Raw genomic sequence first — 27316 nt, forward strand, 5'->3', positions numbered from 1 at the left:
CAATACAGCATGATATTGTTTTGCATTTTTTTTTGGTTGTTTTTTTTTTTTTTTTTTTTTTTTCTTTGCATTGATTTACAGTGCAGGGGAGGAGTCTTGATTGTATGTTTGTATCATTGTTGTCAGGGCATGTTGGGTTGATTGATGTCATTTTCCCCCTCACCCCCTCTACTTCCCCCCTCCTCTATGCTCGACCCCTTTATCCCTGGCTTCTCTGTGGTTGCCATGGAGATGCACTGATCTGCACCCTCACTGTAGAGCGCTGTCATTAATCTTTGCACCCTCACAATATTTATAAAAAGGAGATTTCTTAAAGAGCAACATGTTTACTAATGGAATATTTCTAATTTTTTCTGTTTGAAGAGAATGAAAGAATAAAGTAGTTTTTACTCTCCGTCTGTTGTGACTGTGATGTCTCTGGTGATCTTCATCTGCTTTTGATGTCAATATCATCTTCACGATGTGTGTGTCTGAAGCTGTGCCGGCCTTTCTAATGAATGAATCTGGACCAGGTGTGTGAGGAGCAGAGTGGAATGAAGGAGCTTATTGAAAATCAGTCTATATTGCTGTTTCTGTGTCCTCCCGGCTCACCGGGTCCGAACTCATTCATTTGAAGATGAGGTCAGTCCCAAAGCAATATTGAATCTGCCAGTACTTGTTGAATGTCTGATTGTGTGCTGCAGTCTGCAAATAAAAATGTGTGTGTGTGAATTTAGGGTAGGCCTACATAATTTTCGACTGGAGTCTAGCTTAAAACCAAAAGTCCATTTGTAATTTCATATTAGAATAATATATTGACGCAGGAGAGTCTGGTGAGTTGTAGCATAAAGTATCAATGCCAGAAAAAATACAAGTTGCTTTACTTTTTGCTAATCACTCATGAGAAAGGCTTAACAACTCATTGACACAGGTAGAATTACAAAGAGATTGGAAAAAAAAGAAGCACACCATTTTGGCTGAATAAATTATCTTACAAAAACATAGATGATATCAACACAATACAGTAATCGCAATACACAGTGGAATCAATCTGTGCAAAGTATCCGTGGGTTTACAGATAATAGAGCTGTCACTGTCAGCCCAACAATTCTCTGTTATCCCTATTGTTTCTCAATTTCTTTGTCCCGTCTCTCTTTTGTTTTTCTCTTTGAAAACAAGCAGACAGGAGGTTTAAGAAAGGGAGGACTGTGCTGAAAGGTGATTGAAGTGGAGCGACAAAGTCATCCGTAGATTGACAAACCACTCTGTTTAGTCTGTGCTTCTCCTCCTGTGCCCTCTTCTGTTGCGTGGTGGAGGCCGCCCTGTCCCAGATCTGCATGCAGGTCACATCCCAAAGACCCAGAAAAACATGTCTCACACTCTGTGAGTGTAGGTGTCCCCCAGTTTGTCTTTACATGGTGGTCTCCTCCCACTCCAGCTCAACATCTCCTAAAAATCAGGGTAAACGTGAAATGAGCTCTGCGCTGTGGCGGCTGTTTCTCTTTGAGCACGTGTTGGTGTGTCATTTACCTTCCATGGCATCCAGTGAGTCCATCTTCTCCAGAGCAGAGTAGCTGACAAACCAGATGGATTGACTGTTTCCTTTGTTGTTCAGCAGCTCCAGTGTGCTTTGGTGCAGGAAGATGTACTGGGCCTAATGGCACGCACAATGACAGTTAAAGGACACAACTCACCACCCTAACCACATTCTACACTGAGAGTTCACTGTATTGCCTTCAGGCTGCCGTGTTAAAGCTCCTCTCACAAAAACAAATCACTGCCCTAGAGCCTTCACACCTTTCGCAAGTCTTTTAAAGCTTTTTGAGTCTTAAATGGAAAGGGATGTATTTGTTTATTATTTATTCCTGTCTTCTCCTGTGGTCTGTGGTTTCTCGTAGATGCCCTTTGCTCATTAGTATTGTATATGCACTCATTCATTCCTTATATTTATTGATAATTTGCACTGTATCGCATACACGTCCTGTCCACATGCTGACTCCTCTGGCATGAGCTGAGGAATTGAGATGAATTTAATGGATGGATGTTGTCTGATGTCTGTGTGTTCTGGATAGACTACAAAACTAAATTGCCTTTTCAAGGATAAATAAAGTTGACTCGACTGAATTGAAACTGGATCAAACTGGATGAATCAATTGGGGTCAGAATTATGTCTCATAATTTATCTGGTCTAGTGAAGGAATTGAAATGTACTAAGGTTAGGACAGAGCTCCTGTTATCTGGGAGTAAAGATGTGGTAGAAAAAGCTTAGTTGGAAAGAGCTGTGGAGTATGGAGGAAAGTAGGATTAGATTTTTGATAGCAACATATGATGTATTGCCAACTTCCCAGAACCCAAAACTCTGGGTAAATGGAGACCCGCTATGTTCGTTGTGTTCAGGTGCTGCAACTCTAAAGCACATCTTGTCAGGTTGTAAGGTTAGTCTGTCACAAGGACGGGATACGTGGCGTCATAACCAGGTTTTAAAAAGCTTAGGCGTTGAAGATACACAGAGGCAGGCCAATTTAGGACGGGCTAAGACAAAGAGAGTGGCAGTTTGTTCAAGAAGGAGGGAAAGTTAATAAGGAGGCAAGGCAGCTTAGAGGATGCCAGTGACTGGGAGATGCAGGTGGATTTAGGAGGAAAGCTTGTTGTTCCCCAGGAAATAGCCTGCACAAAGCTAAGGCCTGATATAATTGTGTGGTCTAGGAGTAGAAAGAAAGTATATTTCATAGAGCTGACTGTGCCGTGGGAGGATTCAGTTGAAGAAACATATGAAAGAAAAAGCTCAGGTATGCAGATCTAGGTAAGGATGCTGAGCAGTGAGGATGGAAGGTCAGGATTTGTCCAGTGGAAGTAGGATGTAGAGGGTTTGTAGCCAGATCTGGTGTTGGAGGAAGGGGACAGAGTGTGAGGAAAACAGTGAAGGAAATGTCAGATGAGGCAGTAAGATCCAGTCAGTGGATCTGGATTAGAAGAAGTAATAGTAGCTGGGGGCCCAGCAGGGGGAGCGCTTAAGATAGACAGACAGACTCTTAGGAGAAGCAGAGGAAGAAATCCAGGAAGAGGAAGTGTATTAAAGTGGAGGGTGTGGCCTGTTTGGGCCTCTTTGAGACCATGCGGTTAGTCCAGGTGAGTTGGCCTGTATTGCTTTGACTTGACTTGACTTGACTTGTCTCTCTGATTATAGGACTGTTCAGGTGAGTTTGATTGCTGAATCTGCGAGTGTAGTTTGTCTTCCACCTCCTACACCCTCTATACATTCATGCCCCCTACCCGAACTTGGGTTTGTATCCCAGCCCTACTTTTATCTCCACTTCTTCTACTTCTCCCCCCTACCCGAACCAGGGTCTGCATCCCCAGCCTGCTTTCACTGGTGTAGTTGGTGAGAAGTCGGAGTAGTCGACCATTGTGCTGTTTGAAATAGTTGTCTTGGTGTGAGCAGCAGTGATGGCTGGCATTAGTGACTCTGGGATGCCAGTGATCACTGTCTAGCCTCCTGGAGGTGTCATGGGACCAACTAGACGAAACACCGGTGGAAGTAGGTTCCCCCCTGATGACCTGAAAGACGTTAGCTATCACTGCTCACTGGCCTAGTTGGATATTCATGATCTTCAGGGCACATAGAGCAGGGCGAAAGTTTGTTGTTAGGGAGTTAGACACTGAGTCTGGTCCTTTTTTTTTTTTTTTTTGGCCGCACAAGTTTCTTGTGTTTACTCTAAATATCATCTGTTTTCACCAGCGTTTTCAATAGTTCTCAAGGTCAATTTTTCAAAGAAAAATATCTTTTCACAAGACTCCAAAAAATGTGTTCAGGCTCGATCAGGGTTTTGTGTTTTTTGGCTCATAGAATATACTTTGACATTTTCTTGGATTTGGATTTCCCTAACCTCCCAGCAAAATGAATAACTTAAAATTAATTAACTGATGCAATTGAAGAGCTGTCGTCTGAATTGAAGGAAAACTTATGTTTGTGTAATGTGCCTCTTGACTTTTCCAACATTGATCCTTTAATACCCGTCCCATGCAGTGGGATGTCGAGACAAAATTTTTGAAGTTCAAAGCATCAAGCAAGCCATCGGCCAACAAGACAAGTTTTTAATACATCAAATAGTTTTATATAATATGCTTAACTTACAAACTTTAAAGCTGTCTGTTGACAAGGCGCATCCGTGTCTGTAAAACTGATCTGTATGATGGGCTCTCAAAGCTAAAGCTCTTTGTAGTGAGCTAAGCTACTGTGCTATTAGCTGAACACTATTGTCTCAGAGAAGTATGTCTGAAGGCTCAAACCCCCCCCTGACTGCTAAAATCTGTACACAAAGAAACAGATCAGCAAGAAATAATAATAATAAAAAAAAAAAAATACTGCAGGAAGCACAGGCACGATGCAGAGGGTCCCTGCAGACGCTGAGACACACACCAGTGATGCGCAAGTAATAAGTGAGTGGGATGGTTTAGGATAGGTTCATGCTGTTTCAAGATGGGGAATCCTGCTCTGGATATGACTTTAATCCTCTGCCAGATCATTTCCTTTGTCAAAAGGAGACGTTTACAAATATTTCCTCATGGGGACATGATCACAGCAAGAGATGAAGTAAAAAGTAGGACAGCTACACTGACATATGTCATGCCATTGCACTTTTCTTAGTCTTTGATGGTTCACTGTGCACCGGTACAGCGAAGACAAAATACATCGTTAATCTTTCGTTTATTTTCTTTTTTTTTTTTTCTTCCCCCCATGTGAACTCACCAGATTCTGTACCATACACATCCTCTCGCTGCGCAATTCAGCCACCAGGCCATAAATATCCACAAAGTCATGATCCCTGATGTGCTGAATGAGGTGGTCCAAGGCAACAAACACACCTGTTCTTCCCACACCAGCACTGGAGAGAGAGTGAAAGCATTACGTTTCAATCTGATCCCCTTCTGCACATAACTCGCTTGTTTTCTGACCTCTCCAAAATTTAAGCAATTCGTGCAGTTTATTCTTAAGGACAGGAATATCATTTATGTTGTGTTAGTATGTGAGCGCTGAGGGGACCACGATACCTGCAGTGAACCGCTATTGTGGTGTTGTCGTGCCTGTGGGTTCGGACAGCTTTGACAAACTTAATGAGAGTGCTGCAGGACTCTGGGACCCCGTGCTCAGGCCACGATGTGTAGTTGAAGTGGCGGACCAGAATGTAGTGTCCTTGCTGCATAGAATAATTTATATCAAAATCAAGGCAGTAAGAACAAATTCATGCCTGAGTTCCCTTCATTACTAAGCTAATTCCAGTATTTACCTCATAATGACATAGCAGCTATGACTCTGGATGTAATTACATTGTATTTACATACTAATTACACTATAAAATCATTAAAGTGCAGATAGCTTAGATAAGATTTGTGGTGTTTTCTGTTTTATTATACCTGTAAACAAAATCCATAAAAAGGGCAAAAATAAATGTTTAATTGATTGGTCTGTTCTGCTAGAGTGGTCAGTGTGTGCTAAATGACACACTGACACTTCAGTGAGTGACACGGCTGCACTGGGTGACATGTTCCCTCATAAAGATGAACCGTTGATCTCACAACATGGCAACACAGCAGGGCACCAGGTCTGTGGTTGAAAACGAGTACGCCGTGGACTCCGGTGATACAGTAATAAGAGCTAAAAATTATAGTGCCCTGCTGTTCTTGGTGACTGGCTGTTTTTAGAAAATTATTCAGGACCTAATTTTTTTTTTTTTTTTTCTGAATATATTGGAATATATTGCTTTCACATTTTCAGTTGTATTTGTAATGTGGAGTAATGAAAATAAAGTTCTTATTGGCTGTTTTTCTGATTCAGACTTCCCAGTATGTACAGCACATTATAGTCTAGACAGGCTCATTCTGTAGTCACTGAGACATATTGGACTAACACACCTTTCTGTTTGAGAAGAAAAACAGTAAAGTGTGTGTGTTTTTGACAGTGATCATTAGTCTGGTTACCTTTTCTACTTTCAGCGTTCTGACAGTCCAGTCAGGAAGGACTTCCTCTGACACTTTTGAGATGAGAATGTCACTAAACACTGACATTGGCTTGTTGTCTTCAGGCCAGTATTTGTGGCATCGAATCTGAAATGGTGAGCACACACACACATTAGATCTCTGCAGCAGATGTAACACTGCTAGTAGAGCTTAGCTTGTCCCCTGAATGCTGAATGCTGATGCTAGTTGTGTTTCAAAAGAGTGTCAAATCTGTCATGACGCACTCTGCCTTTTTCATAGCACTGCGTGAGCATAGCTATGGTGCGGGTTCCTGTTTCCCAGATCATCCTCCAAAAGTCGGCAACTGTGCCAGGCAGGGGACCCTGGGTGGCTATGAACTCATTTGGGCACAGGTAGCCCTGCACAAACAGAAGAACAGATAAGGGCTTTTATATACCAGCTTATGTTATAGAGCCACACATCCATCCATCAGACACAGAAAATTAAAAAAAAAAAAATGATCTGCAAACATCTGCAAATGCTATCAAGTGGAAGTGACCCTCCAAGTTAACCACAGGATTTTAACTGTGACAACTAGTACTCACTGAGACAAAGCTGGCATTGATGTAGTCTGAGCCTGCAGTGCCTGGTTCTGACAGCAGTTTCACCCGGTTGTTGTTGTCTAGACACAGTGCAGTGAGAAAAATGCGGCTGAAATGTGTAAAAGGCGATTGTGAAAGTGGTGGTGAAATTCAAAGACAGTTAACATTAAAGCTACAACATAAGAGAGAAATTTGGTGCAAAGTCTGGAAGGTCATTTTTAGCCTGTTTGCTTACAAGGTTTGATGTTGGGGAAGCGGTTTTTGGATTTGTTCCAGGGCAGGTCAGCGTCTGTGGTGGCCAGATCCTGCAGCAGCTTCGGGAGCTCCTGGGGAGATGAAATGTTATTATTATTCACAGAAACACACCGAGGTTAAAGGTCAGGGCCGGCATTTCTAGAACACATTCACACTTTTTTTGTATTTTCACTATCTAGTAAATTGTGTTTGTCTGTTCTGGGTCTTATACCTCAGCCTATGAACACCACATTTTCCTTAATGATCGACTTTGGTTGTGATTTTTTTTTTTTTTTTTTTTTTTCCCTCCCCCCCCTGGCATTTTAAGGCAACTTCCTGTTATTCCAACCCAATTTCCAAAATACAGAGATTTAATAAACATGGGTCTATGTTGTAAGCAAACACTTACAGCGAACTCTTCTTGGAACTTGGCGTTGTCATTGGCACACAGATCCTCTACATGCTGCAGGAAAGACTTCTTATTGACAGGCCTGACAGAGCGAGCGGGAGGGAAACAGAAGGATGCGAGAGGTGGAGAGTTATCTACAGCAATATGCTATTTTCTCTAAACTAGGTCGCAACTTGGAAATACTGAGCTGTTTGGAATGTGCAGCTACTTTGTGCAATTTCACATTATTTATGCAGGATGACTTACTTGAGTGACTTCCTGTAGCTGAGAAGCCTGTTAGAAAAAAGACAGAAAGAAATCAACCAAAATAAACAAATTAGCTGAATAATCACAGCCCACACTGTAATATTTCTGTCCATGACAGCTGAACTGATCCTGTTTGTTGGGGCGGATGATGTTGTATGTTGAAGCAAAAGACATTTAACTAGCTTTTCATCAAATCCACTTGATTTAACACTTACTTCGATGAATTTCATGTTTTTATTCCAAAGGAGTGTGAACATCAGTAAACTGGAATGAAGCATGTTGTCAATTTCCCTGTGGCTAGTATTTCTCTAATTTACTGAAGAATTGTAGCTTCGCAGATCCTTGGCTATCGATAAAGCTTACCATTTGTGCCCTGCTAAGCCTTCCAAGTAAATTAGAGATGGTGAGTGGCTATACAAATCAAAATGGTTTCAAGGAGACGAGTGTCAGTGAAGCACTGCAGTCCCTGCCAGTGATGGAGAAGGAGCAGCCACTGAGCAAAACTCTAACGTCACTGATTCATTTGAACTGTCGGCCTCCACTGAAGGTTCAATAAACAATTCAGATGGACAGTTCAAAGCCTTAATGGACAACATCATGAATACACACGCACACAGATGAGTGAATGAAAATGTGGCAGACAACATGAAAACCAACACTACACAGCAAAATGTGGCACACACAGGTCATAAGACTGACTTACTGGATGACATAAATCTCTTTCCGTCTAAAGAAGAAGGAAGAATACCTGGTGGGAGAAGAGTGCTCGGTGAGAGAAAAATACAGCCAAGGAAAGTCAGTGTAGGTGCCTGCATGCAAGGAAATATATTTGTTAGCGACAGGGACAGCTGTGTTATCTTAGCATAGACTGTGCTTCGAATGGGGCCGTTTATAGAGTTTTGAAGAGACTGGCCACAACAAGGCAGAGAGAGACACCGTCCTAATCTGGTTGTACCTAAATGACACAACATGCATACATTCCCAATGGACTGATGAAGAATTATTCTCAGGATCGGTTACTGAATACAAAAACGTTGTATGGAAATCTTCAACATGGCAGACAAAACTCTCCCAAGATATGCATTTACATGATTAAAGACACCTAAGAGATAAGGGACCATTATCTGCTGTTTAGATGACTTTCTATGTTGATTGGTTGTTTCAGTGACATTTATTTATATTGCAAAATGAAAATAACTTGTGCTACTCATATGAAAAGCTTTTTCTAGCTCAATTTCTCACTTCATGTTAACCACCAGTGGCCTTGATAGAGTAAATACCAGCATTGAACCTGACTGTTGAGCTTGAGAGGGAAGAGCAGCTTGCTTCCTGTGCACTTGTTTGTGTGAGAAAAGGACAAAAACAGAGGCGCGTGACTCCGAATTTGGAGGCAAGCTTGGTTAGAAATATGCAGACGGGATAACTGCCTGTGCAACAGAGAACGGAGGATAAACTTTAAAGCCACAATGACGCTGTGCTGCTTTTATTTTCTGCACAAACTCTACAGCACAAGAAGATTTAGAGCTGACAGGAGCGCACAAGTTGGCTGCAGCAAAGAGATTTTTGTCTTGTTGACTGACATTTAAATCCTTATCTGGAGCAGATAAATCAAGCCTGAAGTCATGTAGTGTACAAACAGCCAAAAATGTTTTACATGCTATATTAGGAAAAGTAACATTTTTAGATACAAACTAAGTGCACAGACTTACCGGTTGAGTTTCTCTTGCTTCAGCTCTAGATCTGCCACAGCGATCAGCTGATCCAGTTTACACTTTGTCTCTATAATCTCTGCCTCTCTGGGGGAGTAAGTTCCCCCCTCCTTCTTGCGCTGATGGATTCTAACATTTGATGATGAGCATGTCAATCAAACAAAGCTCAACGACAACACATACATAAAAATGCACATACGTGATGAATGATGAAGAAAAATAAACAAATTACTGCCAATTATGCTCAGCATGATTAGAGATGCCTTATACAGGAACTTACACAAAGCATGTGTGTTTGTGTTAAAACGGAATGGAAATCAATGCAGTGATTCAGTAAATATACGATTGCTGGCAATGTAAAGAATGCACGTTTTCATCTTACTTGACTGAGCCACAGATGATGATGATGAGTAAGACAGCCAGGAAGAAGGAAAGCAGAACACCCAGAATGATCTGCTCATCCCTGGTCAACAGCCCATCAGCTTCATAGAGAAACAGCGGAGAGAACAAAATTTTGCCTTTCACATATCATATTTTCACTTTTTGATGGAGGATTAAACAAGGATGACTGTAAATACCTGCAGTTTTGACATGGTCAGAGTACTCAGAGTCTGTGTGTTGGCCTTTACTGTTAGTGGCTCTGAATTTAAATCTGGTAAATAGGAAACAACAGTCCAGTCTCAGCATAAGATCATTATATAGAAAGAATAAAGAACAGTTTTCTAAATTGTTGGGTGTCTCAGTGGATGTGTGGAGTGCACTCACACATAGACTGTGTTAGGCTTCAATGGTCCGTTGCACAGACTGTTGGTGTTGTTCTCCTGCATACAGTCATTGCTCTCTCCGATCACGTATGTTCCTGCTGAGGTGTGATTGTGCCTCACCAGGGGCCTGCCGTCTCCAGACACACTGAGATCACCTCTGACGTGTGCGTCCATGTGTAATGCACCGTCCCCCAAAAAACACGGGGGGTTGGGGAACCCCTTGTCAGTCAGGTAAGGGGCAGGTCGATCAAAAAATGCATTCTTCCAGCTGGTCAGGTTCTGGCTGTCCTTCGCTATGACAGGATGAAAGTGAGAGAGAAAAAGAGCCGATAAGAGAGCTGAGTCAAATTTCGGCTGACATGAAGCCTTTCAGCCTTTGTTCACATTTTGTCTTTTGTGAGCTCAAGAAAGTGACTGACTGAATAATGGGATTGAGATTGAGATGAAGTTTAAAGCAAAAGCAGACAGTTAGCCAAGCGTGTTCAACTAAAAGTGGCGGCTCTTAATGTTTTTGAAGAATCATACCCCCTGACTCGGCCACGATGACTTGAATTTTTGTGATTGGTCCATTGTCGTCACTATAGAAACAGGCAGGCATGCGGATGGTTATACTCCTGTGGGTAACCATGGCAACCCCTCCGTGGCCCAGTACTGCCTGGGGTCTTTGGGTTGGCTTGGCCGGGGCTGGAGGAAAAAAAAAAAAAGAAGCACCTGTAAACAGAGGAACGCGCGCACACATACACATGTAGGCTTGAGGTAGTTTTATTCTTCATCAACGCAGACCTTAACTATATTGCTGAGTCACATTTACTGTCACTACTGAGTACGGTTGTACTGAGCAATCATACTGTGCAGTGGAAATTTTCCTGCACTGACGCAGAAAGGAAAGGAAGAAACTGTACGAAGAAACGAGACACTGAGAGAGCACCTTTGATTCCAGTTGTTATCTGGACATGAGGACTGGGCGGGCTCCTGCCAGCCCCATTCCTTGCTGAGATCTATGAACAGACAAAAAGATAAGGGGAAGACAGCATAGAGGGGGACAAGCAGAGCAAAGAGTTTAAGACAGGAAAACAACAATTTGCCCAAGCTCTGAGGGATAGTGGAGTGCCGGCAGTGCTGATTGTTCTGCTCTTACAGCTCCAGGTGTATGTCCTTGCCTGTATACTGTAGCTGTGTCCTCCCTTCAGCCCCTCTATGACAGCAGTCAGGGTGTTTTGCTCTCTTTGGATGATGTCAAGGCTCATGTTCCTGACCAGCTTATCCTTCTCATATATGTACACAAAGTAGGCAGTGATGTTTCCATTGGGCTCCTCTGGGGGTGTGAACGTCACCTTCACGCTGTTCACTTCCTCTGGGATAACTGATACCGTCACATTCTTGGGAGGATCTTTGGGCTCTGAAGACACAGCAGAATTTGTACGAAAGACAAACAGTGAGATATTGATGGTCACTTGATTGGAGCTGCCTCAAGGAAATTTTCACATACCCTCCTCCAGTGTTTGAAACTCAATAGGACCAACAGCTTTCCCGTCAAAGGCTGCCAGTTCCAGTGGGCCGGTGAAAGCAGTGATGGTCACGTTATATTGGGTGAAAGCAGTCAAGTTAGTGATGACAACCACCATTGACTCTCCCGGGGCCCGTACCACTGAGATGTTGGAGCCAGGGCCGTCCACCTGACATCACAGCACAGTTCATGGAAACATATAATACTTTTTTTGCACACTGTTTGCACTTAACATCACACAGACTGTGAACTTGCCTTTGAGCTGCTGCTGCTGCTATTTAAAACATATCATGTTGATCTACTCTGAGAACGTCTACCCGTGTTTTACACTTCACTGGCTGTGTGTGTGAATACAAGACCTGCACAAGATATGAAGTCGGTCCAGAGAGAATAGCCGGAGAACTCCATGAAATACGAAGGCCGTTGGAGGTGGAGATCACCTTGAGGTCACTGGGAGGGGCATCAGGGTCTGAGTGAGGGAATTATACATACATAAGTGCTATTAACTGATATGATGCTGAATTAAGTTAAAATGCATAGTTTTTTCATTGAATAATTAAAAAAATGTATTCATTTAGCAAAGGTTGATTTTATAACAAGTCAGAAAATTCATCAGTTGATACAAAGATATCTGTCTGAGTTAACCCTTTACAATGCTAGTTGGTATATTGGTCATGAGAGTTGCCAACACAGAAAGGTCATACAATCACGGCGATGTTCTTACTTCCAGCGAGGGTGCGTGCATAAGTCCAGCGTGTATACTCTCCAACTCCAGCGTTGGTCACAGCAGCCACTCTGAAGCGGTAGTACCTGTATTTATCCAGGGATTGGAGTGTGATGCGATTGTATCCCTCTTCACTGCTATCAGAAGCATTTACTGACACTGAGATATGAGAGTCTATGCAGTCTGGAGTCAGCTGGTCCTCTGAGGCCGGCTGTGCAGTAGGTAGGATGTTTGTTTCACAAACAGCTGAGAGCAGCTCTGCAATGACGAGGTACTCTTTCAGCAGGCCTGGTATGGAGAGAGGAGGAGCCCACTGGAGTGTCACATTGTTAGGCATGACTTGAGAGATGGAGAGGAACCGAGGGGCAGCTGGGACTGTTTGAGGAGATAAAGAGGATTTAATCAAGTATTCATTCTGTATTAAATTAGCGATTCATTGAAGCCAAAGGCAGAAGCTCCAACTAGATTACATCCAGCAGTGCCTGGGTGTAAGTCAAGGCATTACAGTAAGACTGACTACCTGATTCAGAAAGAGTGGACGCAGTGCAATTTACGCTGTCTCCAGGTCCTGCAGAGTTGACTGCTGTCACAGTGAGTGTATACTGCTGGTCTGGTGACAGCCCAGTCACTGTGTACTCAGATAAATTAACCTGGTACGTGTAGGTCTGCAAGTCTTGCTCCACTAAAAGCTTATAAAAAATGATCTGCCCATTAGGGTTGGCTGGAAGCTCCCAGGACAACTGAATCGAATCCCAGCTCACTCCCAAGCAAGAAAGGTTCCCCACAGCATCAGATACTACAGACAGAGAGAGGCAGAGGTGAGGCAGTGGCATTGTTACACTTGCATCACGCGTCAGTGTTTGTGAGCAGTGTTTGATATACAGATGAGAAAACTGCAGTGGTGTCTCCTCTGGCTACATATGATGATATATATATATATTAATATGACAATATATACTTTACAGCCCTTTTATAAAATAATATGCAAGCACAGAGACAGAGAGACGGGCGGGGGGGGGGGGGGAGCCTTGGGAAAGCATGTGTTAGTATCAGTGGCTGCACACATGCCCTTGAAAACAACTTCAAGCTTAAGCCCTCAGTATGTATTTTACATTTATTTACAAACGGAGTAAGGTTTGGTTTTATCTCAGAAGATTTGAACAGCAGGGGTTAAAAATATTTTTATGCAACTGTGATTAAAAAATGTGTTGATTCCCTCTGGTTTCCTCCCACAGTCCAAAAAGCACACAGGTCAAAGTTAATTGGTAACATTGCCTGTGAGGCAGAATGGTTGTTTATCAGGCTTGCAATAGATTGGTAACCTGTCCAAGGTGTCTCCTGCCTGAGCCCAATTTGAGCTGGGAAAGGCTCCAGTGAGCCTGGCAGATAAATGATATAGATAAGGAATAGATGATATTTTTGCACTTTTAATCGAATGTTTTACGTTGTTAGGTTTGTTATTTTTGATGGGTTTTAAAAATGTCAATAAAAAGTTTGTGTTTTTGCATTGATCTGTTTGCACATCAGTTTTTCCACGAGGTATGGATATGTTATTTAGAAGAGACCTCAACATGCAAAGTGCAGTTTGAAGATTAACGCTAAATTCTAAAGGTTATCAATAAAATAAATAAGAGCTAAGTCCTCTGTGTGCAGGCACTGCGTGCTTTACCTGACTCATTTGTCGTGAAGGTCACAGGGCTGCTGAACTGATTCCCATGGCCCACCCTGGTGTAACTGTAAACGCTGATCTCATAAGAGCGATGAGGCCTGAAGCCCGATAGATACTCAGTGGTTGAAGGACCGGAGGAATTCTACATTTGTGCACGGACACACACACAGAGTGAGGGAGAGAGAGAGAGAGAGAGCGAGAGATAAGATGAAATCATCTTATTCTGATTACTGAAGTGGATAACGTCTTCTCTTTAGCAGCACACATATGTGCATGTCTGTAAGTATAATGTTACTGTTGAGAGGCATCTGGAGTGTGAAATTAGAGCTACTGTCAGCTGGATAGTGTGTGCTTTTACTGAGTGACTCTCTGAACTGTGTTCAGATATGTGTTTCTGTTATTGTGGAGTGTCTTTTGGTGTGTGAAATTAATGATACCTGATGTGTGACGGTGTGTGTGATGAGGTTGCGGATCCTAAAGCCATACTGTATCACCACACCATTAGGCTCCAGCGGAGGCTCCCAGATCAGCCACACAGACACTGCCGTGTGGTTATATATAGTCAAGTTACGGGGTGGGGACATGGGGCCTGAAACACAAAGTTAGGCAGATAGAGAAGAAGATAGAAGATAGATTTACAACGCACTTATGGCCTTCAAAGTATTATCTAATTAGGTTCCTAGAAAAATGTCAAATGTCTGCTTCCAAACTAACCTCCTTCATCAGTGTGCAGCTGTAGCAGCAGGTAAGGCCCTGAACCTTTACGTGTAGCTGCTGTTATCGTCAGATTGTAAGCTGTGTACGGGAGAAGGTTGGTGAGGAGGAACGAGGTATTAGGGGTATGGGTTGAGCTGGAGCCCCCTGGGCCAAACAGCGTCAGGGTGTACTCAGTTATCTCTCCGTTGGCCTCCAGAGGGCGCTGCCATACCACAGCGATGGAGGACAAGGTCACGTTCCTGGTTGACACCATCAGGGGAGGAGAGCTAGGGACTAAACACACACACGTGTCAACAAATAAAAGGGAATATGGACCATTCCCTTCATATGAATATGTTGATAAACTCACCGTCGTCATCTGTTCTCAGGTACATTGTGCTGGTATGGTTGTAGGCAGGACCAGCACCAGTTGCCGGGGTAACAGTCAGCACATAAGGGAAATACTTCCTAAGTTTGGTGAAGAGGAAGACATTGTCAGTTGTGGTGTGCTTGATGGTCTTGTTGACAGCCAGAGTCCCTTGGTTGGTCACATCTGAGGGGATGCCAGCTTCCTGCAAGGTGAGCAGGTAATACGGACGGCCATTCGGCTCCAAAGGGGGATCCCAGCTGACGATTATGGCCGTGGAGCTGAAGAGCTGAGCCGTTAGATTTCGGACTGAGTCACTTGGTACTAAAAAAAAAAGAAATGGGGAATTGTGTTACTATCATCTACTATGAATAAGAGTACTCGTTGAAAACTGTAAGCCTGTCGGTGTGACTTTATGATACTTTGAGCAAATTGAAGGGCATCCATCAACCATCCACACTCGGGAGGGAAAACAAGCAGTACACCAGTCACCATCATCAACATCATTATCTGTCACAAGCACCATCAAAGCCATTGGCAGCAGTGTGGCAATTAACCGAATCAATAACAATACATCAAGCAGAGCAATAGCACAACAAAACACAGATAAGAGTAAAAATGACAGACACAGAAACAAAATCCAATAAATAATAATCCATTCAAATATAAGCAGAGGCACTTAGAGTAGGAAAACACACGCAATTAAACCTTGGGAGTGAAAGAGATTGAGCAGAAAATACTCATCCTGTTCATCGTGTCAGCTTCTCCGAAAATAACAGAGTTGAAGAGTAGAAGAAAGGGCAGATGAAGGAGAAAAATGGGAGGGGAAGTGGCAAAACTTGAGTGATCCATAAAGTGAATGAATGGATGTAAGTGGGCAGGGGCCAGGTGTGTGTGAGGGGCTGAGCCCGGGGGAGTGAACCCCTGTTGGGCTTTGCTGTGTGGGAGAGACAAGGTGCCCTGGAGGTCCGGTGCTTGGCTGAGAGCGGAGCCGCTGGAGCACAGGCAGAGATACAGAGTCAGTATGAGCAGTGATCATCAGTGATCAGACAGGGAATACTTCACAAGCAAAATGTTAACAAGAAACATCGAAATCCCAACAATCAAATCTGTAACTGTGTGACAAAGTCTGAGGTGGCTGTCTACATCATTTTTCCCAAAATCACATAAAAACAAAGAGAGCCATTTTACAAAACCTTCGAAAATTCTTTCATTGAGCATCAAAGTGCAAATAAATATTACACGTATATGTACATCTGGATTTCCGTGACAATGGTGCAATTATAGCACAAGCGCAGCATCAACCTTCACACAACATGTCGGGCTTTGTTATACTCAGTACCATCAAATCATAAATGGTTCTGCACTTGCTTTCTGTCCCTAATCTTTCATCACGTTTAGTAAAAGGAAATGCAAACTGGCTGTCATCCTGGCCCTGTGTGACAGGCGGACTAAAATAGAGCCAGTTTGCCGGACGGACAGTTATCTCCTTTCACTGACATGCTGAAAGTTGCGTCATCAATCACAGAGTTTTTACGTGATTTTCTTTTTGAAGTTGAAGAGAGATGGAAAAAGTGTGCAGACTTACCCACCAGAGACGCTCAGCGTATATTATAATTAGTTTCATTAATTAACTGTATTTTACTTGTATGTCTATTCAGTTGTAGGTGTGTATGTGTCTGACTGACCATCCTCTGGTAATAAAAGGGTTAGTGTCTTGCTGTGGACCCCTCCATCGCCCTGCACGGTACTGGAGGTCATCCACAATGTGTAGTTGGTGCCCCCGATCAACCGGGTCAGAGTGTAGGAGAGGGGTGAATCAGGAGAGGCAGGGGCAGCTAGTTCTGAAACCTGAACCCTCTATGGAGTGGAAAAGAAAATTACAGTTACGTCCACACACTGGAATGGAAATTTAAATGGTAATTCAATTTGTGCTGTAAACAAAGATGAGAGACAAATGAAAGGAAAAGCCAACGCTAACTATGTCGGTCTACCATGAGCTGGCAGGAAGCGTCTGTATTTGATCAGATTTGTTTGGAGTGGAGAAAAGACTTTTGGCCATTTTGGAACCAGCTATGAGCATAACATTTACATATGCATGGTCTCCTTTCTCTGGTCTCCTATCTGTACATTATACATGCAGCCTTACCTTCTGATTCAGCGTGATATTATCAGAGTAGTAAATAGTGTAGTGGACAATGATCCCATTGGGTTCAGTGGGAGGTTGCCACAGCAAGGTGATAGAGGAGGCGGTCACATTTGCAGCAGTCACATTCTGTGGGGCATCGAAAGGCTCTGAAAGCCAGACAAAGTTGACCTGGGTGTAAAATCTCTTCATATAATACATACTTCATATGATGTTTCATTCAAGGATGGCCATCAAAAATCCAGCACCTGCATCTGTGGTGGTAAAGCTGATGTAGATGAGCACTCCTCCATCGCCCAGTCTGGTCCAACTGGACACAGAGGCATTGTATTGACTCTCTGAGTCCACATTAATAACCACTGATGTCTCTGTCACATTCTGCCACAGCTCAGTTGTTTCATTCCTGTAAGAGAGAGAGAACACAATTACTGTTGAATATTATTTTCTTGTTAAACTTGTTTTTTCTTCGCTATAATGTCAAAGTTGGCACGTGGCCAGGGACTTACTAACTCACCAAACTCTGACAATGTAGTAGAGGATATCTGAATTGGCTTCAAGCGGTGGTTGCCACGACAACTCTACCTCATAGTCTGACAACTTTCTGGCAAGAAGGAACTGAGGAGGTGTGTCTGGAGCTGAGAGGTGGGAGAATGACTTTCCAGTAATAATCAAATAGGAGTATGGCCTCACAATGGAGAGACTGAATATTTGAGAGGTTATTCGAGAATATATTTGCACTGGACAAATCAAATTCTCACAGAGGCCATCAGGATTGTGCCACGGAGAAACAACGCATCAGGCTGAAATGACAATTTGTTAGTAATGACTGTGCAGCTCCATCCTGAATGACAAATGGGATCCATTATCTGTAATGTAATAAGATTAGCATGTTCTGAAAAAGAGAGCTCGAGGCTGAGGAGTAAAGGTGAGAGGGAAGTCGGATGCCTGTCAAACTTGTCAGCCAGTCATAATATCACCATCAAACCTGTTAGAGCTGAAACCAAACCCCACCCCCCACAACCCATTCCTCTCACCATCCTCCAAAGTGGTGATGTTGAGTGGCTCACTGCTGTAGTTTCCCGGCCCAACGCGAGTGTGTGCTTGCACCATGATGCGGTAGTGCGCGTACTTCCGCAGATGCATGATGTAGATGTAGTTGGATGGGGAGGTGAGGTTCAGATAGTGACTGGAATTCCAAAGCTCCAGGCTGTAGTGGGTGATGACTCCATTAGGCAGCAAAGGAGGTTGCCAGGTTACATTCACCTCACTAGGACTGATGGACTCGTATGACAGCCCGTATGGAGGACTGCCTGGGACTAGAGAGACAAGATGAAAGAAGATGCACCTTTACTAAATCTGAATATTTCATATTGCTTCCATTTGTAAGGATTCAGCTGCTAACACACCGTCCTCTCCAGACAGGAGGTTTAATGTGTCTGAGGTTTGGTTGCCATGGCCGTAACGGGTGTACGCCCTCACAGACACGTTGTAGTGAGAAAATGGCTTGATGTTCAACAGCGTCACTCTGTTTGTGGAGGTGTTCATTAAAGCAGAGAGGGAGTTGTTCTCATAGAGGACCTCATACTGTTGGATCACACCGTTGGCTTTTTCTGGCGCAGACCACAGCAGTGTGACAGTGGAGGGGCTGGTGTCTACCACAGTCAGGTTCACAGGGGGCGAGTCCGGCTCTAAGAGTGAGATGCAAAAAAAAATCCCAAAATGATCTATCAGTTAAAGTGCTTGGCAACAAACAAATGTAATGCTTATTAGTGTCAAATTAAATATTAGTTATTCAATAATTTGATTTTGATTAGCCAAATTAACTGAAATGCTTTATATCCAACATTACTTTGACACAGCGTGTGGCGCATGACACACTGGTTGTCAGTAACAACAATAAGCATGAAAGTTGACAAATACAATTTAAATTTAATTCCACTTCTCATCATATCATGTCATATCATGCTTTCAGTCCACCACATATCAATATACTACTATTGGTCCCGTTAATCCCTGATATATTTATGGGCATTTTATCAGAAAGGGATATTGCTTAGTTTTTGTTGCGACAGCCGTATAGTTTGTGTTTGGAACATACCGTCCTCTAAGGTGTAGACAAAGATGTCATCTTCCTCAGAAAGAGCGCTCTCTCCCACAGCTGTAGATGCAGCCACTCGCAGCTTATAACCAGTGTACTTCTCCAAATCTATGCATCAAATCAGAGGAGAATGTTATTTTCCAACATACCTGTATTTTTAAGGTTTGAATAACAGAACAGAGCACTCCACCTGTTATCAATATACTGGTATTGTTCGTAATCCACTTCAGGGCCTGGTTACTGTCCAGTTTGACGCCGTAGACTGTGTAATGTGTGATCCGACCATTAGGGTTTAGTGGTGAGACCCAGCTCACTTGTATGGATGTGGAGCTGATGTTTTGATAGGACACATCAAGCACTGAGCTAGGGACTGAAGGACACACACATTGTGGGACATCATTAGCCTGAATGAAATTCTTAAAATGTTGCTGCTGTTGTTGTTGTTTTGTTTTTGCTTGTTTTTTTGATTAATGCACATAACATGACCACCCACCTTGCTCACTGGTCTTCTCAGTGATATCCGTGGAAGGGCCCTCTCCTACAGTGGTAGAAGCGGTGACCCTGAATGTGTACTCGGTGAAGGGATTTAGATCCGATACCAGGTACGACAACTCCTCAGCCATAACATCCACCACCTCCTCTTTCACTGTTACACCTGTGGCACATACACAGCACATATACAGTATGATAACAAAGGATTTATAAGCACTGGCACAGATAGAAATACTTATATCAACGGCTTCAGGACGTTAAGCAAAGCAGTGGTTACAGTCAGCGCTGTCCCACCTGTGGTAGCCAAAGCTGCTGCACTGCGCGTTGAAAAGTGTCCCATAATAGATGCATCCCGTGTTGACAAGCGAACTTGGCCTGTAGTCAGGGCCAAGGGGGGGGAATCTGAGGTCATGTCCCCAGCATTTGATTGCTTTGTCAGCCAGGGTGGAAGTGAAGCAGGTGGTACAGAGGTAAGAGAAAAAGCAAAAGCTCCAGAGACTGACGAATCAAAAGACTCAATATTGGTGCTACTAGCATGCAAAGCATAACTGGTGCTGGGATTGTCAGTGTCCATGGGGTCATCGGTTGGTTGAATATCATTGTTAGTGATGTGGTCGGGGCTTTCCCGTCCAGACTCTGTGACACTGAAAGGCAGCGTGCGTGCTTTTACCACAGTGGTAGTAAAAGTTGGTACAGATGTGATCAGACTGAGCTCAGCAGTTCTCTTACGCCGGCCTTGGCTGTCAGGGCCTTCAGTGGGAAGTGTCTCATTTTGCTCTATATCAGTGGAATTCTGGGGGGAAAAACACATTTCTGGTTTGTTGCAAGAGTAAAGCATCCTTATTCAGCATTTTTATCAAATAAATAGACATCCGTTAACCTAATTGTTGTAAAAACATTTTTATCATACTCAGTGGAAAATAATTACTGCCTCAATGCCTGTGTGGATGTTTTATTTATGTGCTTCACTGCGACAAGGGTTTGCAGGTTTACAATAATTACAATTAATTAGGAGTCCAGAACAGCATTATTCTTTAATAAGCACAAGTCTATTTTAGGTCTGACAATCGAATTTGATCTGATTTCCATCTCCATATTTTTAATCGCAGTAAGCCATCATGGGACAGGTTGATGCTCACAGTAGATACCTGTAATATCTGTCTTACCACTTCTGCAGTGAGGGTGATGTCCTGAAGCAGTGTGTCTTCTACCAGGACCTGCAGTCTGTACTGGGTGATTGGACCGTTAGGCTGAGCGGGGCTTTTCCAAGTCACACGGATTGATACAGAATCTTTGGCCACTGCCTTCAAGTTCTGCACTGCACCGGGAGCTACAAATATGGTGAAAGCACACTTGACATGTATTCTTGACTTTTTTTGCTTGTTTCCCTACATTTATGTGGTTTTGTGTGCTCTCATGATGTCCTCATCTTAGCTGATCAAGTCATTGTAACAGGGATTTCGAGGCATTAAAAAAAAAAAAAAAAAGATGTTATTAAGTGAACTTTTGAGTGCTCCTACCTTCAGCAGGCGTAATTACAACTTCTTGAGCTGCTGGACCTACTTCCCCAGCTGCTTTAGCTCGGACAGCCACCCTGTACCTAGTGTAGGGAGTCAAACCAGTAAATGCAAACCGCATGTCTCCCGTGCTGTTCTCATACAGGAATCCTGAGATGGGAAGAAATAGAAAATTATATGGATTCCTGTCACCTTTGAGCCTGAATTGTGTATGTGTTTACCTGGTCCAACTCTGATATAATGAATTACCTGCAGGTCCATAAAGGTAGAGCATGTAGGTAAATTTTCCTGTGATTATGTTTGGAGAGTTCCAGGACACGGAAATTGATCTTGACGTCATATTTAGTATAGCAAAGTTTTGTGGCGAGTCTTCTGGGGCTGCCATACACAAACATACAGAAATGATGTCTTTCGCATATGCAGTTTATAACGTCTATGCTCATGGCCATCTAATATAAATGATATTCAAACAGTAGCTTTGTTAACTTGTTTTTCCACACCTGATTCTGGCATGCGGACCATAGTGGAAGCTATCTGTCCCTCTCCGTCAGAGGTGAAGGCAGACACTTCGAACAGATAGGCGGTATAAGGTCGCAGCTGATCTACTCCCACTGATATGGGCACACTCCACGAGGCTGCGGGGGGCACGGCGGACAGGGTGATGGGTGGAGATGATGCTGTTATTTCCAATGGGCTCAGAGTTGCCCGAGACAAGATGTCAGCTGCATCCTTAAAACACAAAATCCCATTGGACATATAAACACAAACAAATCTGCTCAGAGGGTCAGACCTGAGCCTTGGCAGTATTTATTATCCTGACAGGTAAAGAGTGCAGAAAAAGAACATTTCACAATTCTGTTAAGAAGACAGACAGATCAGAAATATACTGATATACTGTACATTGCAGTGAGGCAGTGCCCCGGTCATGATGTCCTCTGCATTGACCTCCAGCACACGGACCATCTGCCCTGTACGAGCATATTTGGCCTTGACAGCAAACTTAGTGATGAGGCCGTTGATGCGACGTGGCAAGAACCAGGTAACCACGACAAAGGTGTGGTTTTGAGCAAATGCTGTCAGGTTAGTAACAAGACCAGGGGCTGCAGGAGATGGACAAATACATTATTATGCATAAATAAAGTGGGGACCAAGAAACTGAGAGCATGTTCCCGTTCAAGTGAGTATGAGAGTAGTCTCAGTCTTTTTGGTTCCACAGGATAATGCTCTCATTTTAAATTTTATGCTTGTGCATATGTATTGATACCCACAGGACTCAGCGGTCTTTATGTATACAGATTTGCTGAATGCTCCGATTCCAGCTGGAGATCTGGCTGCTACCTACAGATAGAGAGGGAGATGTTAGCTACGGATTGTACCGATTCATTTAGGCTCTCGTCAGCAGGGCAGTCATAAGATTGCCTAGGTTAACATCAAACAATGGTTACACCTGGAATGATACAACATTTAACCCCAGGTATTCAGCTATTCAAATGGAATACAATTATGTAAATGGGGGATTAAAAAACTACTCTCAGAACTATTTCACAATATCCATATTCACCTCTGATTTCCAAATTTTCTGTTCTAGACCATTGTGAAAAAGAGTGGTTACATAATAAAAATGTCAATTATTCAAGAAAGAGAAAATTTGTTGAATTTTTAACACCGAATATTTCTTATTTCACTTTAGTTTTAAAAGCTTTTCATAATGCCAAGCACAGAGGGGAGCATGAAAAACAGGGAAGAATCAGCACTATAGAAAATCCTTTCATTTGTTTACTAAAGAGGTAGTAACCTTGGCAGAACTTTTATGCTCACTTGGAATTAAGGAGCCGTGATTAAATTGAATTACTCATTAATGTTAGAATTTGTTGCAGGGAATGTGTCAGCATGTGTACCTTTTTCTGCTGAAGTAGAAATAACGAATGGAAAACTTAATACTGCAATATGTGGAACAGTGCCGAATTAGAAAGAAGTTGCTCATTAGTTCTCTGCATAGTTTAATGGACCAACAGACTCCCAGGTGAAATGTAGTAATGTGATACATGCACACACACTCATAAAGCACACAAATACAGTATGTGACGGTTTATTCAATGTGTGTGTCAGTCTCAGAGCCCATTTGTATGAAGGTCATTGTGGGTTAATGAATTCTGAAAACTAATAAGCACGATCACATTCAAGCTCAGTGACAACAGACAGTGGAAAGAGCCATGGCTGATCCATAGATCTGTTTACCTGATTAATAATGCAATCAGGATCAATTACCGGTATTCAGTCAGATCAGGGGATAGTCTGGTCTTGTGGGATCTGTGTTAACTAGCAAAATCTAAGTGACAATACAGGTGGATGATTTCCAGTTGTTATATTGTTGTATGTTAATTATTAAACTAAAGCTACATATGCTGTAGCAGAGAGAAACATCAGTGGGAATAGGGCTCCTATCTAGTTCCCTTTAGGAAAACTAGTTCTATTTAATCATTCTACTGTGTTCTGTACTTTTCTTTTTGTTTTTACCGTGTGTTACGTTTCAATGTGATCATTTGACATGTTGACTTTTTATAATGAGCTCATCAAATAAAAAAAATTTCCCATCTGCCACGACTGGCTCTAAATCGCTAAATCTTCAGTCACAATCAGCGTCAGACATGTTACTTTAAAAAGGTTGTTACTAGTTACTGTTCTCTAAAGGTAACTGACTCAAGTTACAGAATTAAAAAACAAAGTAGTCACAATGGGATATAACGTTGTGTTTATATTTTATTTCATGTTTTTTTCAGTTGCCAGGATTTGTTAAAAAAAACTGTGATTCCTTTACCTTTCATGGAACTTTAAATTCAACTTTATATATAATAATTTAGAATATAAATTGAATTTTGCATATTTTGAAGTGAATGAAATAGAAACCTAATGCAAGAAAACATTGACATAAAAAAATGTAATGTCTGAACCTTCAGTCTTAATGCCGTTATTCCCAACACTGATCATAAATGGTGCATTCTACCTGAATGAGGTATGTTGAACCTGAGGTGAAGTCGGTGAGTAGCGTCTCCGGTATGTCCAGGTTCTTGGTTACCTGTGTGAAGGTGAGATCAGGGTAGGGACAAACCTCTTTGTACCTACAGGAAAAAACAGCATATACGCTCATTGACTCACAATATATGCACATGTATAAATATATATATGAACAAACAGTATTCGGGCTAGATGAATTAAAATGTGGTGACAGATCCTCAAATGTTCCAGCGTAGCAAAGAGAAAGTTTGGATTTTATGTGCGTATTTGATCATTACACCACAGTCATGTGACAGCAAGATTATTATTGGAAACCTGATGTGTTGTTGAAAAAGAAATTTGGCTCTTTGGGTCATATTAGATTAGAACAGAGTTTACAAAAGAATATACCCAAACTACCATATTCAGTATTTTTAACTGGTTAAGGGAAAGCATTCCTTTATCATGAGTTTCAGACACATAACCCATAAATAGACCCCAGATCAAATTTTTTAGAGAAACAACAAAGAATTACCTGATAACATATCCATCAATATTGTTGGCATTGGGTGGCATGGTCCAGGAAAGCAGAATACCGTTTGAGCCCACAGCCTCTCCTTCAAGGCCAAAAGGTGGACCAGGAACTGCAGGTGATGAGGTGACGATGAGGTGTGTGAAAAGGATTATATATATATATATATATATATATTTTTTTTTTTTTTTTTTGTTTTTTTTTTTTTTGGTCTCAGTGACATTCAGCATAGTTCCCATGTCTATGTATAATTACATTTTTTCAGTGTGTTCTGTCAAATACGACCACTGAGAAGAAATTTGTATGACTGATTATACACATCAGATCTTAACAGAACCACCACAATCCTTTAAAGAACAGTTCTGATGTCTGTGGTGGAGCCAATCCTCTTAATGTGTGTGTGAGGCTACGTAGGCTTGCATGAGTGTGTTTTAGGCCGGCCTCTGTTGAATAAGGCCTCACACAGCAGTGGCATTTCACAGACATTCACTGTCGACCCATTCATCCAGTGGTTCAAAAGCTCAGGCTTAAGTTACCTAAAAGGAATTAAGCATGGAAGAAAAAAAAAACACACACACACACACACACACACACACACCCTCACACCCTCACACACAATAAGACACATCTTCTGTAACTGTATGCGCTATACAATGGCTCAATCAAACAGTGCGTGCCTGCATGTGTGTGTGTGCGCATCTCACCGCTCTCATTAGTATTGATCATGCGGCTGACTCCTGGACTGATGTTGGAGGAGGAGGCTGCTGTGACTGTTACACTGTAATGTGTCCCTGGACTGACATTGACCACATCAGCCTGTGAGAAGAGACACACATACGCACCCAAACGGCACTCAGCCTTCTGTTTTAGTTCATTTACTTTATGCTGCACTGTAATAAGACTCTTAGCCATAACTCAGTTTGAAGAACCATCTGTTTAAGTTTCAAGAAGGTGGGCGGTTGTGAAAGAATGGCAGCTTGTTCCTGCTTGTGGTTGCACCTGTTTACATCTTTCTGTTTGTTTATGTTTGCATGACAGACACAGTCTTGTACTCTTTCTACTTCTGCATGTGGGGCAAACAATGATTGCAACTGAGACCAGCATGTTGCCTTGAAATGAGTCACAGTTAACACCTTATGTTTGCTCCCAGAAATAAGATTAATCATGTTTTCAGAGTGTGTGCACGCCCTCTACTCAAACTCCACATGCGTCACAATATGCAACAGGTTCCTCGTCTATGTGAAATGACTGTCAGCGATGTAAGCATAGTGTATGCACACATCCTGGGTGTCCCTGGGTGCATCCTCGTGTCCATAGTAAGATGCTGTGTGTTGAATTCTTACCTGTGAATGTGCCTGTCCCAGGCAGAGTGTGATCAGCAGGGTGAGTGAGGAAAAGGCCATGCTGGGTAGCAGAGTTAGCTTTAGTTTAGCAAGTTAGAGGCCTCGTCAGGGGAGCTGCATCCGGTGTTAGTGCACAAAGGTTAGCAGAGGTGTGCAGATACTCCCTTCCAGAGTGACTCCACAATCTAGAGGCTTGTTATCGGCACGGATAAAGGTCATAGGGTAAGTTGTCCAGGTACAGGATGGTGATGAATCTTTAGGCATTCCAAAATTTTAGTGGTTAGCCAATCAGGGTAGTGGGTCCTTTCATTAGCACAGAGCTAACGGTCTCCCTCTGGTCTCCTTCTGGTCTCTCTCACTCTCTGGGGAGAGCTGCTTAAGCCAATGAATGATTCAGGCTTGAGCTCATGAGGCCAACTAAATAATTAATGAGCTCTATTACTCAACTCTGTGCTCTGTGTGTGTGTGTGTGTGTGTGTGTGTGTGTAAGGTTACATTTTGTGGGCTATCTGACACCTGGTAAACTGGGAAGAGCCCGTATGGGGGGTACATGGTTTGAATGGGAGGAGACAAAAGCGGGCATGTCTGCGTGCATGCAGTTTGTATGTTCAGTCTCATAACTCGGCTACTGTAGAGAGGTAACCCCCTTGATCTGACTGCATTGATGGTATTTAAGTGAACTACACAGTCTTGTTAAAGCGTCTCCCTTGTTGTATTTTTTTCTTTGAGTGACTGGCTCTACCTGTATTTCTCCATCATGTCCAGGGTGCACTGTGACGTTTCCGTGGTTAGGTAGCAGGCTCATTTGGTAGTGATCCACACAGCCCACTGCCTGCTCCCAGCGGAGTGAAAACGCACGTGCTGACACGTTCAGGACACGCAGTGCTCGTACAGGGGCTGGCACTAATGAGAGGCACGGAAAAAGAGCAACAGGATCAGAGAGGTGGTGGGAGTGTCGGGAATTTAACGGAGAGGCGTTCAGGCCTGGGGATAACGATGAGTTGTTGACCAGTGCAGCACCTGTAATATCGTCTACCTGTGGTCACGGTCAGAAAGGCAGCACTCCCCGCTGTCACTCCCCTCACTCTCTCTGCACTCACGTTGTAGCTGCAGCCATCTTGCAGCCCTGTAACCACGGCAACCCACTCCTCCTTGGGTATAGAGAGTGTGCTTGTCACTGAGGTGTTGGCCACAGTGACTCTGTAGAAGTCAAACTCTCCAAGCGCATTGTCCCAGCTCACAGAGAAGGAGGAAGAGTTCACGTTGGCCAGATGGAGGCTGCATAATCCTGCTGGGCCTGGATTATAATTTTAGACCAGTTTTCATCATT

At 42.9% G+C, this 27316-nt stretch overlaps 1 protein-coding gene across 1 annotated transcript; it reads right to left on the reverse strand.

The window, feature by feature from the left end:
• Positions 1-184: 184 nt before the first annotated feature.
• Positions 185-26283, reverse strand: ptprq (protein tyrosine phosphatase receptor type Q). The gene is made up of 47 exons (XM_029522432.1): positions 25987-26283; positions 25348-25459; positions 24647-24755; positions 24122-24236; positions 22386-22455; positions 22018-22217; positions 21618-21846; positions 21367-21495; positions 21121-21267; positions 20767-20930; positions 19895-20393; positions 19602-19763; positions 19299-19478; positions 19109-19216; positions 18417-18698; positions 18045-18326; positions 17525-17645; positions 17259-17413; positions 17014-17159; positions 16553-16724; positions 15620-15858; positions 14868-15192; positions 14516-14791; positions 14239-14390; positions 13802-13943; positions 12653-12928; positions 12133-12507; positions 11768-11877; positions 11391-11577; positions 11062-11300; positions 10830-10899; positions 10427-10585; positions 10087-10194; positions 9903-9999; positions 9716-9789; positions 9520-9619; positions 9138-9266; positions 7429-7455; positions 7183-7264; positions 6775-6865; positions 6543-6619; positions 6222-6356; positions 5959-6084; positions 5032-5177; positions 4730-4865; positions 1510-1633; positions 185-1428 (listed from the first exon to the last, which is right to left on the reverse strand). Exons 1-47 carry the CDS (start codon positions 26044-26046, stop codon positions 1391-1393), a joined length of 7482 nt encoding a protein of 2493 aa, XP_029378292.1. The 5' UTR covers positions 26047-26283; the 3' UTR covers positions 185-1390.
• Between the last annotated feature and the right edge of the window lie 1033 nt (positions 26284-27316).

Source organism: Echeneis naucrates, chromosome 16 (assembly GCF_900963305.1).
Source record: "Echeneis naucrates chromosome 16, fEcheNa1.1, whole genome shotgun sequence".
In the NCBI taxonomy this organism is placed as follows: domain Eukaryota; kingdom Metazoa; phylum Chordata; class Actinopteri; order Carangiformes; family Echeneidae; genus Echeneis; species Echeneis naucrates.